General features: G+C 39.2%; 1 protein-coding gene across 5 annotated transcripts in view; it reads right to left on the reverse strand.

Annotated features, from left to right (window-relative positions):
• Window positions 1-850: 850 nt before the first annotated feature.
• Window positions 851-21,152, reverse strand: part of arhgap5 (Rho GTPase activating protein 5) — a 53,963-nt gene continuing 33,661 nt past the window's right edge. For all 5 annotated transcript variants that reach the window (XM_017476543.3, XM_017476542.3, XM_017476540.3 and 2 more), the window contains 4 exons: window positions 13,887-13,964; window positions 8,811-8,942; window positions 5,604-5,709; window positions 851-2,912 (listed from right to left, as the gene is read on the reverse strand). In XM_017476543.3, the coding sequence (XP_017332032.1) occupies window positions 2,573-2,912; window positions 5,604-5,709; window positions 8,811-8,942; window positions 13,887-13,964 (656 nt within the window). In that variant the 3' untranslated portion in view covers window positions 851-2,572. The remainder of the gene's footprint in view (window positions 2,913-5,603; window positions 5,710-8,810; window positions 8,943-13,886; window positions 13,965-21,152) is intronic.

Genomic DNA, 21,152 nt, shown 5'->3' on the forward strand with positions numbered 1-21,152 from the left:
GGAGAGTCTATCCTCAGCAGGGACCAAGAAATTCTTGTCATGGATTAAAGGCGAGAGCCAAAAAAAAATCCTCATCTGAAATGTGCTTAAATCACTTTTTTTGTGCCAGAGGATTGAAGCAAAAATCAGCTGCCATTGGGAGGGGAGGAGGAAATACTGCTTTGCTGCAGAACCGACTCTCGACTGCAGTGGCTTAAAAACTCGGTCTTCCCAAAACATAAGAGCTGATTCTACAGCTGCAAAAGGGTTTTTACTGACGCCTGCATGTCAAGGCTATGCAGACAGATCCAAACGTATTCATATAGTTCTTTAGGATGTAGTAAGCTACAGTATTTCAGAGAAATGGCTTAAAAATGCATTTCGAACTAAACTGCCTGTAGTTAACAGTCCCCATGCCAGCCACCAGGGGGCCCTTTAAGAATACAGTATGCTGTATACACAATAAAAAAATTCAATGGGTGAAAAGATCAACGGGTGAGGGGGATACTTATGCAATATATACTAGGACCTCTGCTCATTCACACAATTATCCAATCAGCCACTCCGTAAAGTGAATAATTAAAGGTTGGAAAAACATTGCATGGTCTTTTCCCCCTCATGTTCAATTACTAAGTTTTGGTCCACTGTAGCGTCAGACTCCTGTTACTGACAGGAGAGGAATCTGATGTGGTCTGCTGCTGTAGCTCATCATAGTGACGCGTGTTCCGAGGTGCTTTTCTGCTCAGAGTGGTTACTCGAGTTACCGAGCGGTTCACAAAGCCTGAGGCTGACCAATCAGTCTCAGAAATAAAAACATCCACCATGTGAAAAGATATCGAGTCAACAGATAAACAGTCAAAGGTCAAAAGAATTGAGATCAACTTGATTTGTCAAAATCATTTATTTACTATAATACATAGCAATGATGTTAATTTTTTTTCTTTCTTCAGTTTGTACAACAGGTTTGTATGAGGCAGGTCATATGAACAAATGTTGCTTCTTCTAACTACACAAATGGGATCCTAGCAGCAGTGCGCTTCCCCCAAACCTATTGAGCCCTTTTCCTGTTAAGTTGATTTGACTGAGATATAAATTTTCTGTCTTTCTGAGAGAAACTATTTGACTATTTCTCTGACCACCCTTTCACGTACAAGCTCTCCTCATATCAATCTCTCAAATCTACTGTATCGAGCTAGTTTCCACACGAAGACTAAACTTTCTAAGCAGCATCTTGTTACAGCGGAACAAAATTCAGTACCATCTACAAAAAAAAAAACGAACAAACAAACAAAAAAAAAGCATTATCTTCTTTTTAGATCGGGAATATTAAGTACAGTCAATTCATCTAAGTCCAAATTTTAGTACAACATACCACAAAGAAATCTGATTATAAGTTTTACAAGATTATACAGAGCTCCAGTACCCCATGATTTATCAGCAAATTTTGCTGATATATATATATATATATATATATATATATATATATATATATATATATATATATATATATATATAGTCTATTTTATATATATAATATATATATATATATTTATATATATTTGTATTCATATATATATATTTTTCTCTCTAGAGAAACAATTAAAAACAAAATATGATATTAAAAATTAACCTATGGCATGATAAGATGAGGAGATATAATTTTACCCCTTCTTTACCCCATGTTCCCTCAAATAAAATTGAGTTAAAAAAAAAAATCTTGCATAAAAACAGTTAAGGTTGTACATCTTTTTTTTTCTTCTATCTTTCAGTTATTACAAGTGGCAAATGACATGCAAATTTAGTTAAAAAAAAAAACATCAATGCATGTTGGTGTGCAAAAACAAGATTTTGAGACAGAAAAGGAAAAAAGAAAACATGGAAACCCAATAAAAAAAAGTTCTAAAAACGACTGAAGGAGGAGCGAGGATCCAGGCCGCGGTCTTAACACCCGCTTTTCTCAGATGTGCCAAAGAGTTCCAGTGGAGTTCTTCCCCTTCGGTGGCGGTCAGGATGTGAGGAGCGTGATTTTTTTACTGCTGGTGTCCGACCCAAGCTGCTGTGCACCGGTTGTGTGTGTTTTATATGTGTTGCAAATCTCATCCCAACAGTCCAATGGGCTCAGGACTCCATCACCACATTAGTTTTCATTATCTTTTCGAAACAGATTTCTACAAAAGAAGTCTTTTTAGAGAAAGGGGATGGGGGGAAAACAAACAAACAAAAAAAAGCAGACAAAAATGAGATGTGAAGACATTAAAATAGATTGTGCATGTAGTGTACACAGAATGGTTCAATTGTCTTTACCCAAAAAAAAAAAAAATGTAGTATAAATATATCTTCCTTATATTTGCAGTCATGCTTGTCTGGCCAGACCGGTTCACCACATTTCATGAACAAATCATGTTTCTCATTTGTTGTCGTCGTTTTCAGTCACAGAGATGTAAATTCATTTGTTTGGGGTTGTTGTTTTTTTGTTTGTTTTTAAAAAGAAAATGCATATCTGTGACCTCTAATGGGAATTCATCATCTTGATACAAAAATTAATTTTCTTTTTTTTCTTCTTCTTCTCCCTTTCCCATTTTGAAATGATCAGTTAAATGAGGGGTTCGGAGGGCAGCGGGTGTTGAACCTGCTGTGGCTGCAGTGGTGGAGGGAGCTGTAAAGCCAGCAGTGACTCCACCATGCCGTGCCCGGCGTGCCCCATGTGCCCGGCGTGTGGAGGCGACGTGCCTGTGGCGCCAGAAGGCTCGATTATTTCGCCTCCGTAGAAGAAGTAGTGGCACTGCTGGATGAAGCTCTCGATGACCGACTGGTTAAGTTTGGTGGTGGACAGCGTGTCCTTGTTCTCAAAGTCGGGCCTCATCAGCGTCGGCCAGAAGCAAATGGACAGATTGTCTGCCGTCATCAGCGTCGTCTTACTCTGCTGACTCACCCTAAGAGAAAGAAAGCGACACGGTTAACTCGGCATACATGAAAATATGAACTGTACTGGAAAGGTACAATGTTATTGTTCTTATTAAGATTAGTTGTATTACAGCTGCTAGGATGATTCAACGCAACTGGGAAATGCCCCAAAACCCCAGACTTGAAAGACTGGATTGATGGGATGATTGACATCACACTATATGAGAACATGCATAATGAAGGGGAAATGAATAAATAAAAAAAAGCAAACGTGCTCATTACCGGCAGCACTTTAAAAAGTGTATTTTTGTTTGGATTGTTTTTGAGTGCATTCCTTTTATTGTGGCGAATGCTTGAATATGTGAAAGGTGCTTATTAAATGATGTGGTGATGTACAAAGTTTTGCGCTCAACATTTCTTTTTGTTGTTGTTGTCCCTATTACATAATCCACTGAAAGTGAAAATTATATGTTGCTTTCTTAAGCAAAGAAAATCATAAGGAGGAAAGGTTTTACGAGAAACGTAAATGCTGTGGGTTAAGTTTGAGTTATTTACCTACAGTAATGTTCGCTTTTTAATGATATTTGACTGGACTTCACACTTCTCATTAAAAATGCACCAACTTCACACTCACTTTCACAAACCTCAAATCGAACACAATCAGACCAAATCCTAAACGCCTTCCTATTTCCTGTATATGCTCACAACATAAGGCATAATATAGCACCATTGCAATTCCTATGCAATGCACTTTGACTAATAATAAACAGCAATCGCGGTTCAACCACAACAAAATCAATCTATTAAAATTAATGACACGTGTAGAATGTGTTTCACGTATACATCACACACATACATTATATCTATCTATCTATCTATCTATCTATCTATCTATATATATATATATCTCTTGGGGGAGGGGAGGGGGCAAAATGCTATCATGAGAGCACAAAGGTCATTTAGCCAAAAAGCTTAGAGAAGCACAATGTAATTAATGGACTAAAAATATAAGAACGTCTTAAATATAAATGTAAATATTCTCAAAAAGCCGTTTCCACCCACAGAACTGTCGCTCGCTCGATGTTTTTTGTTTTTCGACACCATTCGGTGTAAACTCTAGAAACTTGTGTGTGAAATTCTCAACAGTTTCTAAAATACTCAAAAACCAGCCTGTCTGGCACCGACAGCATCTATGTCACGATCAAAGATCACAATCTTGTCTTCATTCTGATGTTTGATGTGAACATTAACTGAAGCTCTTGACCTGTATCTATATGTTTTTTGCATTGAGCTGCTGCCGCATGATTGGTTCATTAGATAACTGCATGAATGTGCAGGTGTACAGGTGGTCCTAATTACTGCTAAAATCTCAAAAGTACAACATTTCATTTGGTAATGCTCTACACTGGGGTACAGAAATTCAATGATAATTGGACGATGAAACATCGTTCTGATCCATGATCAGAGCAAATTAAATGGTCTGCCAGCAGTTCTACAAGTTTTAAACAGCCATTAAAAAAAACATTAACACTTTTCTTTGACAGAGAAAAGAACCATTACTAAAGAGTTTATGTCTGATAAAAGGCAAATGCATAAAACCTGTATTCAAAAAGCCTACTACCCTTAGTGAGTTTTCTTCACTATTCAAAATGTAATTAAAAAGCCTAAGCCCGAGGTACACATGAAAGTTTTTCGGGGGGGGGGGGGGGGGGGGGGGGGCTTTAGTTATTATAACTCTCCTTTTTCGTAGTTTTATTCACCACTTTCACCTGCTTTTATCATGCGGCCATGCTAGACGCTGGAGTTGCAAGATAAATGCTCTGTACATCATTAAAAGGTTTTTTTTTATTAATATTAATATTTATTTTTAAAAAAATAAAGGATTCTCTCTTTCATCTCTAAGCAGGTGACCATTGCATAATACATGGAAAGCTAATTAACAGCATAATATTCTAAAATTACAGCAGGGTTTGTAAAATCAGTTCATAGCCAAGACAAAAACTAGAGCAGTACAGTGGTGCTTGAAAGTTTGTGAACCCTTTAAGAATTTTCTATATTTTTGCATAAATATGATCTAAAGCATCATCAGATTTTTCACCCAACAACATCCCAGAGTTGAAGCTGTTCTGTACTGAGGAATGGGCTAAAATTCCTCCAGGCCGATGTGCAGGACTGATTAACACTTACTGGAAGTGTTTAGTTGCAGTTATTGCTGCACAACGGGGTCACACCAGACACTGACAGCAAAGGTTCACATACTTTTGCCACTCGCAGATATATAATATTGGATCATTTTCCTCAATAAATAAATGACCAAGTATCACAATTTTGTCTCATACGTTTAATTGGGTTCTCTTTATCTACTTTTAGTACTTATGTGAAAATCTGATGATGTTTTAAGTCATATTTATGCAGCAATACAGACAATTCTAAAGGGTTCACAAACTTTCAAGCACCACTGTACGTGTGTTTGTATACGCATGTTTTTATATCTTGGTGTGTACACCAAGGGACACACAAACATCCCCACAAGGACAGGAATATCTGACAGTTTTGACCTTGTGAGGACATTTGGTTGGTCCTAAGCCAAAAGTTTCCTTACTGTTGATAGGTTAAGCTTTATACAGACGGCAATGGAAGGTTCTCACAAGGATACTAAAATAATTAACTTAATTATTTAACTGAGCACAACAACCAACCTAAAGAACAAAAGGTTTTACCTGTTGAGGTGAGTGATCACATATTTGAACACTTCATAATTCACAGATGGAAATTTCCTCACAATGTCTTTCAGCACTTGCAGTCTTTCAATATGATCCATTATTTCTGCAAGGACGGAAGCACAATAAACATGCATCAGATTTATTAAGACACCGAGATCATTCATTACTGCACTTTATAACATTTTTGAAAAGCAATTTAACTAATTGTGTCCTAAAATATAAATTCTGATCTGGGTTTGGTGTTGAATAGTGTCTCCAAAGCAGCTCGGTCATCTGTCTTCCTGCTAACAGTGGCTCGAAAACTGGTGCGAGACTAGTCGCAACACATCTGCGAGTCTGACACTGACGTCACAGAGTAAAAATGTTTGCTCAGAGCACACTGCACAATGGCTGTCTGAGTGAGAAGAGATGATTGGAAATCTGGCAGCAGCTCGGGTGATACGACAGTAAAACGAGGCACGGAGGCAGACAGATTGAGAGACGCAGAGAGGCGGAGAAGCAATGCAGCACGGAGACATTAGCCTACTGCTGAGAGCCTACAGAGTGATCAAGAACACATCACACCAGACTCCATATAAGATCCAGATCAAGGGCTTCTTTGGGGGGGGGTGTCCTAGCCCAAGGAGGGGGAAAGAAAAACAAAAAACCCTACAGCATCAGTGTAAATAAAAAAATAAAATAAATAAATACACATGCATTTAAATTACTAATCACCATTCTCCTTGGGGAAGGGATTACAGAGCGATGAGACGATTTATTTCCTGTTGAGTTCAGCACAGATTTCTTTGTTCCTGCAAAATCTTGAGGCTGGAGACACAAAACGGGCTCTTGCTGGCGGGTCTCATCATCAGCAGAGAGACATTTGCATTTATTTATTCACCCGGCAGTTCCTTAAAACGGAGCTGGAGAGAGGAGCGTTAAGGGCCTTGCTCAAGGACGCAACAGTGACAGCTTAACAGAACCGGGATTTGAACTTGCCGCTTTCCTCTAAATGTTAGCGCAGAAGTAATGGCCAAACACAACCGATTCAGATCTTTGCCTTCTGACGCATCAGCACTACTGCTCAGTTTATTTACTATAGTACACTATATTTATATTATAGGTTTTTCTCATTGAATACACACTGCAAACAATGACATCCTTAGTAAGTGGAAATACCCTGAATATAGTCAGATTTTATTGTATTTCCTATTATTACGATTACAATAAACCAAATATACAATGATGAACCCTATTCCAAGCTTGAAATAGTCCCGTTCTATTGGCTGAAAATTTGACCCATTTATTTCTTAAAGAAGCAAAAATTTTATGTGCAAATGAGCAATAATGTCTAGAAATAGGTTTAATGAGCTTATATTTGGTTTATTGTAATCTTATAATAAGAACTACTAGATAAATGTAACTATATACAAGATATGGTGCCTTTCTTTTTTTTTGCAGTGTAGCTGTCACACTTCTTATTAAAGTATACTATATTTTGACACCAAAAGACAGCCACATTGACATCCACTGCTGCTTTCTCTGCTTGATTTGGAGACAAACTTCCATTACACTTTTTTATATATATATATATATATATATATATATATATATATATATATATATATATATATATATCATTTTAGATCAAACAGGTGGCATTTTGTGCTTTGCTTTCGCCTCATGTTATTAGCTGGTTCCTGGTCACATGACCAGCTGCATGACATCAGCATGACGGATAGTGTGATTATGAGTCACTATGCATTCACAGCTGTATACTGTATACTCACGCAGTGCTAAGTGTGTTGTAAGGATCATGAGAATGAGCGTTAGTCTCATTTTAGATCGAATCAGAGTTTTAGATTCAAGTCTACAGTATCCCGCCGAAGTCTACTATTAACGGTACAAACTATTTTGTATTGTGCACTATAGAAAGCAGCAGAAAGGGGACACCAGTTTGAATTCAGAAAACACTGACCAGTGAGCGCTTCTAAAACACATCATCACCCCCATCCAGGGCTTCCTCTGCCTTGTGCCCCCGAGTCCCCTGGGATAGTCTCCAGGTTCCTCGTGACCCTGTGTAGGATAGGCGGTATGGAAAATGGATGGATGGATGGATGGAATTATATGCAAAGGTAGCTGCACTGGTATTAATTCTGTGGAGCAATAGCAGGTTGTGCACTTACAATTACAGTAAACTATGGGTCATAATATAGTCACAATTCGGGGAATATCATTTATATCCAGTGAGAATTTGGACAACTCTACAAAATGGCTGCGTTCCTAATAGTGCACCGTGGGCTGGGACGACGCAATGAAAGATCGACGATGTCGAATGTAAATCGCTGCTGATACTAAACAGATGATGATATTTATTTTGGAAACGAACAGCTTGTAAAATAGGCCAGGATTATCCAAATACTTACACTGTTGCTGCAAATAATACTGGTGTAGGTGACAGGTAAACTGCCTTTAAATAAATTCCTCACCAAGTGTTTATAAACACTTATAATGCGTAAAAAAAGCCATTATTTATGAGGCACTGTTACAAAATGTAGAAATAAAATCGTTCACAATCGAACTAAAATGGGCTTAATTACTTTAACTTATAAATGAATAAAATACTACAATGCACAAAAAAAATACTTTCCTTCTTCTCTGGTTGTTTGCTTTGGCTGAGTATTTCAGGCAATCACATGTGATCACGGCAGCGCGTGTGGGTAAGGGGATGACGTGCCCTGTCTGTGCGGTGTCTGGGTTTTATTGTAAAGCCGCATTTATACAGAAGAAACGTATAAATAGTTTTATATTCTGGCGCAGCCTTTAAAATGTGTTGCGGATGAGGATGCGAGCTGGGCGGGAAAAAGTTGTAAACCGGTGAGAAACAGGTTACCATGACGACCCTGCTGTAAACAGTATTACACATGGGGGTGGGAGGCAGGGCAAATCCCTTTTTTATTTTACAAAAGGATATCATTATAGTTATTTATAGGTATCGCCCGGCTCTAGCGCACTATATAAAAAGTAGAGAACAAATTCAGGCACAGCAATTATTACCCAAGCTCAAGCAAGGAAGAGTTTCATTGTAATTCATTCCATGACACTTAAAATTCCTCCACAATTTAAAGGCCGTTCTCTTTAAAAGTACGCCAACTGAGATGGGCAACAATCCCACATCTCTGACAGAGGATCATCTTAAAAGAGAAAGAGTGAAGATATACTCACTAGCTGCTTCTACGAGCTCTGGATGGAGGCTGTAGGGGATGAGGGGGTCTGGGAGATCAGCGAAGAAAGCTTTCAGTGCCCCGGCTACAGCATTCACAGCGACGTCCATGGCCATTAAATCCACACTGTGGTCTATTTAGAGAAACGACAAAGATGTAAAAATGGCATCTTAATATCTTTGCTGGATGTTTTAGCAGTGTTGTTTAATGGAGTAAAAGAGAACACAGAGGGTGACGAAGACAGAATGAGTAGGTGTAGAGAGCGAAATAAAAGAGGTAGTGAAGAAGAGAAAGGGACAAAAAGAAAAAAGAAGTACAAACAGTGAAAGCAAAAACAAAAGGCTGAACGAACTGAAGGTGAACTGACAGCTGTCAGAGCAGATCTCACTATGTAGTGAACACAGAAAAACAGAAATTCTACAGACAGAGAGGCAAGATAATAACTCCTAGCCAGCAGGCAAACTGATGCACAGCACACAGATTTTTCTTTTTAAACCAAACTCTGGATGAGTGAATAATCTGGTCACTGTCCACCAACTCATTTGCTCACTCCAGCAGGCTGCTTTAATCTGAACAAAAAGCACAATCTCTGTATTTCAGCCATAAAATAGCATTTCAGCCATAAACCTACTTCCACTAACCGCTTGTGAAAAGCCTATCCACTATGAAGGTCTTTTTTGTGCAGCGGTCTTTTAAGATTTTGCCAAAATGTTATAGCATTTTGCACAACCTGTTCTCCATGTCACATTATATACAAAGATCCTCTAACGATAGACCTGTGATTAAGGAAATGGGGTTAGTCTGTTTCGTTTACATTTCACCGTTCGTAGCTGTCCTGCGAGTTTGAGCCATCCTACGATGTCCTCCTATATCGACTTGTGACCAAAGAATTGTTTTCTTACGGTGCGAAACTTCTGTCTGGGACAGCAAATCAAGATGAAAACCATACAGTTTCTCTTTCCCAAAGTATGCACTCTTTTTGTGTAGCAAAAGAGTACGCAAGCACTGGGACATACTAACTAACACATCATGTAATGAAAGAATATTGTTGCCTAGTTACGCACACCGTCACCGTAAACAAACTCCTCATTGCATTTCAGCTTTTCGTCATTCATACTATATCATTTACTTGATTTATTTTTATTTATATTTAGTGCTTAATATTTAAGTTCTTACACTTAAATACCGAAGACGTATCACTGGAGTTACACTAGTCTGCCATGGTTGCAGGTCGAATTGCGCAAAGCAAACCGTCACAAAACTCCTCCTCCCTCGCGCAAGGAGTTATTGGGCAATATTAGCTGAAAAAAACATTTCAACATACTACGATTTGGGACGCGCTAACTCTAATCTCGGATGCTATTTGGGACGGATAGTAAGCGAATCGGGACGCAGCGAGTGTAAACCTGGCTTAACAAGAATGTCAGGATAAAAATGAAGAAACCAATTACTAAAATACTCAACACTGTAAACTAATGTGAAAATAGTGAAATATGCAGAACAAGCATCTCAACACAGACATTCTATATTATGGTTTATACCTGCTAATTTGTACAAACTGCAGGACATTTAAAATACTTTTTGGGGCTCCAGAGTGGCACAACAGAAAAGCATTCACCCTGCTGTCAGGAGATCACGAGTACAAATCCCAATGACGCCACAGACATCTGTGGCTGGAAATCAACAGAGCAAAATCAGCTTTGGGGGAGGGATGGCATATGGTCTCTCCCTTGTCAATCACAGTGACTACGTTTACATGCGCATCAATATTCTGATATTAATCGAATACAAATGCTTCAACAAATTATTAAACAAATGCTTCAAGTGGCTTCTGTTGGCTCGAATTTAGCCTATTACCCAAAAACATTTAAAATTCAACTTAGAAGCCAATACTCACATCTACCTCTGAGACCAGTTGGAGATAGAAAAAACACACCAGCCGTGAGTGAGAAGAAGCAAGGGTCCAGCTTTATTGTTCCATTCCACCACACGAGATCCACACCGATGAGAATTCTCAGAAGTGATCCCCCATACCCTGAGCCTAAGCTCCAGTATTTATACTGTATTTACACACTAGATAACCCATAGGTTTCCAGAAAAGGCCTATTTCACTTACCCATAGAATTGAAACCAGGGGTTTTACTTTACACATAAAATCAGAACTCAGGCATTTCCAACAACCCAGGAAACAAAAACCCAGTGTTTCTATTTACCTAGGTTTTCAAAAACCAGGGTTCTCTTTTACCTAGGTCTTCAAAAACCAGGGTTCTCCCTTACCTAGGTCTTCAGAAACCAAGATTCCCATTTCCCTAGGTAATAAAAATGACGTAAGCAAGACGACTAAACAACCGGGAGGGACCTTGGTCTTATCGTTATCTCGAGGGGGGGGGGCAGCCACCCTTATAACTGGCTTTCTTCATGGTTCTCTAAAAATTAAGGCTTTCCTTGCGAGACGAGAATCTTCACCATCTGAATCATGAGTAAGTTATATTTTCCTTTTTTCCCCGTACTTCTCATTTATAATTTATTTTCATATTTGCACTATATTTCTTATTTTATATATATTTATACTACTTGAAAAGCGGTTTACTGTACTTCCAACTTCTTAATATCATTACAGTTCTACTGTCCTGCATATCCTACAATTCTGTTTTTCATAGAGTTTCTCTATTACTATAAGATTCTATTAAAGTTATTCATGTGTGTGTATGAGAAAGAGAGTGTGTGCGTATGTTGTGTCTACTTGCCCGCCCTTGACTGTACGAGTGTGTGTGTGTGTGTGTGTGTGTTTTTAGCACTCCTTAGCTTGTACACTTCTTTTTGACTTTTTTGACTATTACTGATCTTAAATTGCTCGTAATTCCAATCTGTCAATGTCCGCCTAATCCCGCTTCTACGTGTCAAGGTGCCCGTTTTTCCTTCTTCTCCCTTATGTTTATTTTATGACATTTTTTATCCACAACACTTCCCCAAATTCAACTGAAAATACAACTTATAATGACTTCTCCAGTTTCAAAATTATTCAACCTCTTCATGGCAAGCATCTTTATCACTTAATAGAGCATCCTTTTGTTATGACCAGCAGCAAATGCGATGCATAGCCAGACACCAGCTTACTGAGGAATCTTAGCCCATTCCTCATGAGCAATGGCCTCCAGTTCAGTAATATTCTTGGGTTTGTGTGCTGCAACCGCCATCTTCAAATCCCACCAGAGATTACCAATTACTATGGAGTTCAAGTCAGGTGACTGTGATAGCCCTGTATAATCTTCCAGGACGACTTCTGCAACCAAGCCTTGGTGGAATTTGAGGTATACTTGGGATCATTGTCCTGTTGGAAGGTCCAATGATGCCAAAGTTTCAGCTTCCTCACAGACGGCATGACGTTTTCTCCTATGATTTCCTGATACTTCAATGCATACATCTTGCCTTCCACACGCTGCAGGTTTCCAGTGCCAGAGGATGCAATGCAGCACCAGAGCATCACTGAGCCACCACAATGCTTGACTGTGGACAGAGTGTTCTTTCTTCATTCTTCTTCCTCCAGACATACTGCTGATCCATCGTGCCGAAAAGTGGAGCTCTGGCATGGAAACCTTCTGCGTTTAGTACGCACCTTACTGACTGTGCTCACTGAAACCTCAGTTCCTGTTGCCACCAAATCTTGCTGCAGGTCTTTTGCAGTCACTCGAGGGTTTTTCACAACCTGCCTGCTCAGAAATCTGGTAGCAACCGTTGATAGCTTCCTTTCTCTGCCCCGTCCAGGTATTTCATATATTTTCTGACCCTAGCCAGTTCAGATACTTCAAACTCAAGTGTTCAAGCACACCTGGTGCAACTAATGAAGCCCTTGATTAGCTGCATCAGGTGTGCTTGAGACAACACCCGATTTGCATATTTGTGCTGTTGTGAGGGATTCTATTCAGGGGGTTGAATAATTTTGAAACTGGAGAAATCCTAATAAGTTGCATTTTCAGTTGAAATGGCGAAACCACTTTAAGCATTAGTTGTGTTGAACTGTTTCAATTGCTTTTGTTTGATTTGTTCATTGCAAACAGCTGAAAGTCTGTCAAGTTTGACAATAAACCTGATTTGCAATGGGGGTTGAATAATTTTTATTGCAACTGTATGCGCATGCTCAGATGCTTCGCATAACAGATGCTAACCCGACCCTTTCCATTTCAAGGTGGTGTTGTCAGGCATTTTTGATGGTGAGAGGTGTTAGTCCTAATTAAATTAGTGTAAAAAAGTAGTAATACAACTAATAACTGAGAATACTATATAAAAAACAGCAGTGTGTGTAGATTGGCATACTTATGACAACCATGTATATAGGAATATTCCGATGCCTGTACGCATATAAACGTCACATTTGGAACATGGCTGCAACCCGAATATAGACCTTAAGCAGAATTTGATGTGCATGTCAACTTAGTCAGTTGCATTAACTAATCGTGGGCGTTTGAGCTCATGAATGTGGAAGACGGCAGATAGCACTCTCCCTCGAGATAGGGCTTTCCTTTTAGTGTGTTACGCTTCCTTGTGATGCAGCAAGAGCAGCAGTTTGAAAAAAAAGGGTGCCTTATATGTCTCGGAGGAAGCACAGATTAGCCTTCACCCTCCCTAAGTTGGTAGCTGTTGTGCGGCAGAGGAACAGCTGGCTGGTGGGAGGGAATTGGCAAATGACCAAATTGGAGGAAAAATGGGAGGAAAAAAAAACTGGGAAGGGAAGGAAACACAACACTGAAACATAACATTTATAGACCGTAACCGTGTCAGGCATTAACATAATTACTCTCATCTTATTATCTATTGACATCTCTTTTATCTGCTTTTGACTAACAGGCCATAAGTAAAAAGCTTTGTTTCTCCCTGGTGAATACATTAGCCTGTAGAGCAAAGAGAGATGAGAGAAATGATTTTTCAGCAGAAATGTAAGAAGATGGAAAATGACGTCTAAAGAGAGATTAATTATGAACCAGCTTACCAACACTGTGTTTCTCAGCAATCACGTTATTATTCAAAATTTGTGGAAATGACAGACTATTATCTGCCGGCACAGTGCCTGATTAAGTACCTTGGTCAAACTGTTTCTGAATGTTGTCTTGATCGGTCTTGTTCCCGCTCACACGATACAGGCCTTCTGTGGTGAGCCCTAGAACAGAAGGAAGCAAACAAATCAATTTAGGAACTTTCTAATGGAACAAAGCTGGTAGTCGTTAAAGCCTCAAACAGCACGGGAGGTTTTTAACAGGGCTGAGAAAGTCCCACATGAAATAAAGCAGCACAGTGATTACTATTAGGGATGATGTAATTGATGAAATGTTATGAACGCGAATGCTAAAAGGAACAGATCTGCCTGAAAACTTGCACGAGGTGAAATTAGGCTAGGCTAATTCTCTATTTGTGGACTGTGTGCTACTGAAGGCGCAACAATGTTGACTGTTCCAACCTCCTTTTTAAAACTGTCCTACATAGTGAGTCCTAATTTAGCTCCATATCAGTGGTATACAGGAGGTCAGATGGTTAGTTGTATAATTTATCATGTCATAGGCCTGTTCCATTTCTGTCCAAAAGGCTGAGCTTTTATGTAACAGTGAAATATTTCCTGTATATGATCATTATTAGGATCACTTTGTATCAATCCTTGGTGCCACACCTGAAGGGGAGAGAAAAAAAAAAAAAACTCCCTCACTCAAACATCATATAAAAAAGAAAACCACAGTATTATATTTCACCCGCCTGTCCTGTCAGGATGTAGAGTAGTTTTTGAGTGTAAACATTCACTCATTGCACGGACTCCACCTTGTTATGCTTTTGTATTACTTTAATTCGTTCCAACAATGAAACATTCGCTCTCATCTCCAAAAAGGGAAAATAGGAAAACCGTATTCTGTCACATATCAAAGCTGCTCTAATGAAAACCTGTCTCTGTTGACGCAGTAGATACAATTACTCAAATTTTCTGCTTGGGAATGTTTAATCGCACAAACTCTATGAAAGAGAGTCATTTCTTACAAATGGACTTGCTTTCGGTTGCTAATTCAGAGTGGTTTAGTCACTTGGTTTTGTCCAGCAAACTTTTAAAACTGAACTACTGCGCATTCCTGGGATGCCCCCACATGTCAGAGCCAGTAGAACTAGGAGTTTAAGGTGAGGCACAATGTTATGTGTAGACAAACAGGTCTGTGTACACAAAGGACAGGTGCAGGAAGTTGAGGCAATCAGACGGACTATTCTTACTCATGAGTCACACAAGGTGAACCACTTCCATTTAGATGAGCGGTTGTGCAGCTTTCTTTCCTTCCTTGATCTCGGTCAACGGAGTGAAGTATTGCTACTGGTGTCATGTGGACCAGATTGATTTTAGCAATTATCTAACCCTTTGCATTGTAGACAACCAGCCAAACAGTGACTCGAGTCAACTCGATTTCTATCACAGCCAAGGAATCATTACCCTTGGAAAGATAAGTGAGAGGGCAGCCAATCAATGTCCTCTTTCTAGTTTTAAACTGAGAACTTGGAATGGCAGATGAAAGTGAAAGATTTCAGAAATATACATTTCCGCATAGGAAACTGCTCGAAAAAATTTGTATAAACAAAAAGAAACCATCAGCTAACCATTAATGGTCCTTAATAGTATCCACTAGATATAACATGCCACCAATAAAAGGCAACAAATTACTAGTAGACACCCACAGGGACCATTACAGTATCCATTAAAACCAACACAATTCTCATTATAACCATTACAAATTCTATGGAGGGGTTTCTATTGGGTTTTTTTTCCAGAAGGGATACGATTGTAATGTTTTTGGGATTTGTTTTGTTTTTCAAATTACTGAAGACTGATAAAATGAGCCGTTACACATGCCATTACAAATCCTAGTAATAACACATTTTATTTATAGAGCTTATGACTTTAATTTTTTTTTTTAAGTCATAATAAAGTCAAAATTCAACACAATAAAACCACTTAAGCCAGGTCAGTATAGAAAAAAAGGCCCTAACTACCATTTCACAGGAATGTGCTTAGACACTACTTAAGCTCAAGATCAAGACTTCTTGGATGACTCAATCAGTTTACAGGGGCAATAAGAAAGATCATAAACTGCCCAAACAAATGCTGGAACAAAGTGTTGATCAAACACAAAAAAACATGTCAACCATGACTGATCAAGAACCACACTGAATCCACACACAGGAAGTAGCAGGACAAAGCATTGGGTAGACATAATACATCCATATAAGAGTTGATGCCAGATGACCAGGAAGTTTCCTGGCTGAGTAAATGTCAATGTAAATGACTAAAGTTAATCTATTAGTTAAACCTAGGTCATGCACATGCACAATATCAGCACTTAGCACACTGTCTAAATCCCCCATCACTGCAGCACTAACTAAACTAGGTGGGTGGCGCAGTCTGGTAAAATGTATACAAGCTTTTTGGCCACCACTACTGTTCGCCATTGTTTGGCTACGGAAATGCTGTAGCTTGACTGACAGATGACCTTGCCTGTTTTCATCACACTTTATATTCACTCCCTGCAGCAAAGTGCACACGTGTTCAATGGCCTTGCTGTTATAGACCGAGCTGCCGCCTGGGCTGTCGTGGTAAGTGCAATACCGACAAACCAACGATAAATGGGACGTTGGACTACTGATCAGAAGGTTGCAAGTTCAAATCCCACCACTGCCAAGCCGCCACTGCTGGGCCCTTGAGCACTGGCCGTCAAATGCTCAATTGTATAAATGTGTGTAAGGTGCTCTGGATAAGGGCGTCTGCCAAATGATAAATGGTAATGGTAAATGGTCTGCACTTACATAGCGTTTTTTCAACCTTAGTGGTTCTATAAAGTGCTTTACACTGGTTCTCATACACCCATTCTGTCTCTCTCACACACACACACACACACACACACACACACACACTCACGCACCAATGGTAGAAGAGCTCCCATGGAAGACGCTAACTTACCATCGGGAGCAACTTGGGGTTCAGCATCTTGCCCAAGGACACTTCGGTATGTGGAGGCACATGGGCCGGGAATCGAACCGCCAACCCTACGATTAGTGAACAACCTGCTCTACCACCTGAGGTTTGCTGTACTCTCTAAGTGGTCTATTATAAGCGTGTGCCCCCTATCTATCGCCCTCTGACAATAGTATCGCTCGTAGCGTAGGAGTGGTGTAGGCTGCAGCGATGCTGACGTGGTCAGAAATATGTAACACATGTACATGTTATGTCATTACAGCAAAAAATACCAGAAGTCAGCTGTAGCTTTTTTTTTTTTTAATGTTATTTGTTAATTAATTAATTAATTACCCTTTAACAAGATCAGTAATGCTTGCCAAACTGAAGTTGCATGTGCTCAATGTTGAACAGCATTCGAGATGCTTATTGAATTCTTGTTTAGCAAAGTAACCCTGAACACCACATCGTTTTATTTTCTTAATTTAAGCCCCCGTTCACGTTCCAGACACTGCAAGCGTGGAAAGTTAGCACGCCTTTATCTGTTTGGCATACATGGACAAAGGAAGCTAAGATGCATCAGAGAAAGATGTTTTCTTGTTCTTTGCTCCAAAGTCAGACAACAGAGGCTATTAAGGGTTGTACAGAATACAAAACAGGCTAAAAGGAAACGGATTACCAAACGCAAGACTTGCACAGTTCGTTTTTGTCCGTCTGAAAGCTGCAGACACCATGTTTTCGGAAATCTTCCAACGTGATCGATGGACTCCACTGGCAATTCCTTATACTATTGTCAGTTGTCTCAAGCCTAGCGTACAACTGAAAGTGTTGCGCAGTTCTTTACTCTTTATGACAATTTCTATGACTCTTTATGACAATTTCTTGACTTTTCAAACAACAGCAATCATACTGTGTATTGAGTAAAGAATAAAATACAACAGGTGTGCTGTAAGAGGAAAAGAATCAACAGCAGGTTTGTGTGCAGCGCCATTACCACCCCGATTTTGATTATTTTCCTTTCGCACAACCTGAATTGAGTTAATTAAATGAATTAATTATATTAAATGAGCTGTCGTACTATTAAGCATTTATTACATTTAATATTGCAGAAAGTCTGCAAGACAAGTTAGTTCCTGTTATCATTTGTTCGTTTGTCATTATAACACCATGCCAGAGATGGCGGGTTACACTATAGCAAAATATGAAGAATTCAAAACTAAACTAAAACTAAAATCTGGCCTCATTTAATTAAAAATCGCTTCATATGAATCAACCAAATAAAAATAAAATAAATAAATAAATAAATAGTTCTAGAGGATTAATAATCACAGTCCATTAAAATATGCCTCAGAGACATTGAACTTTGGCATAAGTGGCATAAGGGGCATAAAGGATGGAGATGATATGGTCCCAGCGATTATCCGAGTATAAAGAATGTTTTCTACCAACAACAGGGTTGATTTCATGAAGTTTCTCTCCTGTCATCACTTAGGTTACAGATGATGAAGCGTTGTTCTCTCACCAGCCAGAAAAAATAACACAATAAATGCTGCTCGTCATGTTACAGAGAAACCGGAAAAGCGCAAGTCATCCGTCCCAAAGACTTTCCCACTTACGGTTACCGTTACAAAGCATGAACACATGAGACAGTTAAATAAATGTCTCCTTGCAGAACACGTCAGGTATTAGAAAATTTTATTAGGAACACCTGTACATTCATGGAGGGAAAAACAAAAAACACTGATTGAGCTAAAGTTCTGTGGATGGAAATGCTGATAAGAGAGGTCAGAGGAAAATGGCCAGATGTCTATCGTAACTCATATGATCACATCAACCATGGTGAGCAGAAACATGGACACAGCCTCAAACAGGACAGTTAAAATGGAGACAGTTAAATATTAGAAAGAAAAAAAAGAAAAAGAAACCTAGTCTTTTTCTAGTCTTCAAATGTCCAGTTTGGTCAAGTCTGTCCCCATGATAGCTTAGGATACTTGTCCTTGTCTGATAGGAGAGGAACCTGATGTGGTCTTCTGCAGTTGTAGCTCATCCACCTCAAGGTTTGATGTGTTGTGCTTTCTGAGATGCTTTTCTGCTCACTGCGCTTTTAAACAGTGCTTTTTGAGTAACTGTAGACTTCCTGTCAGCTCAGACCAGTCTGGTCATTCTCCTCTGATCTCTCTCATCAACAAGCTGTTTCAGCCTGAAGACCCTCCAAACACACACCATTCTGTGTAAACTCTAGAGCAATGGTTCTCAACCAGAGATCAGAAGGGGGGCGCGAATTGTTTTTCAAGAAAAAAAAAAAAAAAAACACAGTCAGGGCGTTATTTGGGTACACTGTTTATTTTATTGCTCCGTGTTCTCTCTCCCTCTGTATTTTCTTTTTTGCTGGGAGAGGCGGAGCTTAGCCTGCCTTTTATCTAGCCGTCAGTGCAGACCAGTGTTCCCAACTTAGCGACCTTTTTTTTTTTTGCCAAAAAAAAAAAAAAAAAAAGCACATATTGACAAATCTAGCGACTTTTTGGACAAACCTTAGCAACTTTCCAAATGTGGCCAGTACTGTCCTGCAAGTACGAGGTCTTGTTTTCCCGCTGTACTCACACCTCTCTCTGCGTCTGCTCTGTTCAGTGACGAGCTCAGAGACGGAGATTTAACAATGTCATGGATAAAGAGACGCGCCCTTCTTCCCAATTTAGATCATTCTTAAGTGAATGTTTTTAGAACGCAAGACGAATGTAATGCAACATGTTTTACATGTAAAATAGTCCACGTTATTTCAGCCTAGTTCTCTTGTTCAGTAGTTATAGTGTTCAGAAACATTTTTAATAATTCATGCTCCATACCTGTCCGTTACGCAGTTTTATAAAAGTCACAAAGGTTATTTTTTAAAAATCATAAAAGTTCTGAAAAGTAATTTTAAAAAGTACAAGAACACAACAGAAAGAAAAAATCAATCAATCTATCTATCTATCCATCCATCAAAAACAGATTATAGATTAGTTTATATATAGATAGATTTTATATAGAATCAATAATCATTATGCCTGTTCTTCAATATGGGGGGGGATGTCACATATTAGGGGAGGCTTGGGGGGGAAATACTCAAACCAGCCCAGCTGGCACCAACAACCATCATGCCACAGTTAAGTCACAGAAATCACACTTTTCCCCATTCTGAGGTTTGATATAAGCAGAAACTGAAGCCCTTGACATGCATCTGCATGATTTTATACATTGCGCTGCTGCCACATGATTAGCTGATTGCATAACTGCATAAATGAGTAGGCGTAAAGGTGTTCCTATTAAAGTGACTGTTGAGTGCATAGGTGTCAATAGCCTCAATAAGCTCCCTAGTTCAGTAGTCAGGTCACTGATCAGGGACTCGATTGCAAAATCCTTCCAATGCACTGGAACATTCGCTCTCTAAACAATCCCATAATGCACTACAAAAACCAGGGAGCATCAATGGTCACTATTTGTTTAAGTACTTAATGATTTTTTTTTTTAAATCCACTAGCTTGCCTATTAGCCTGCTTGACATATTATGACAGAAATACGTGTGATTAAGCTAACAAACATACAATATCAAACTTAAATATTTTTACGGTTTTCATTTTTGGTGACGTTTTACAACGCGAGTACGTAGTCATGCCGCCGGAAATGCAGGTCTCACCGTCCCAGGGTCCTTACCAGTGCCCGAACTCGTGTACACGATATACTGATTCACCACTTACTGAACTAGGGAGCTGGTTGAGACGGACTCTATAATCTGTGACCAATAATAACCTTCTGACCAATCAGAATCGAGAATTCAATGGTGCTGAGGTATAAAATGTGTTAGGCTTCAAGAATATAAAGTAGATATTATTACTGACTCTCACAGTTAAAACTGATGCAATTTATAAGCAGGCGAGTAAATAACAAATGTACAAAGCTTCTCAAGTTCCATTGTTTTGCTACAGTCACTGCAGTAACGCAATGCCCATTTGACCTCTCCTAAGGAAGAACTACTAACCAATCATATCACAAGATGGAGGTTTTCCATCCATTCATGCTAAGCATTTATGTCAATACATAATCTTTATACCTACGTGTTTACTTGCTTTAAGCAACCTCGAACATATTCAAGCGCGAATGCTCCAACCATCTTAAAATAGACACGTGTGGACAAATATCCAGATCATTTTGTAAAGGTGTGTCAATATTCATGGTCGTCATGGTCGCAGTACCTGTTTTGGCACATACACTTCCCTCCGATAACACTGCAGCTGTGCTGAAACCCTAAAACTCTTTCGTGTTCACGATGACCCACCAATTAAAGGACGAAATGATGTAACTCAGTCAAATGCCGAGAGGAAGGTTGAGGTCAAG

The sequence above is a fragment of the Ictalurus punctatus genome, chromosome 9, assembly GCF_001660625.3.
Source record: "Ictalurus punctatus breed USDA103 chromosome 9, Coco_2.0, whole genome shotgun sequence".
Classification (NCBI taxonomy): domain Eukaryota; kingdom Metazoa; phylum Chordata; class Actinopteri; order Siluriformes; family Ictaluridae; genus Ictalurus; species Ictalurus punctatus.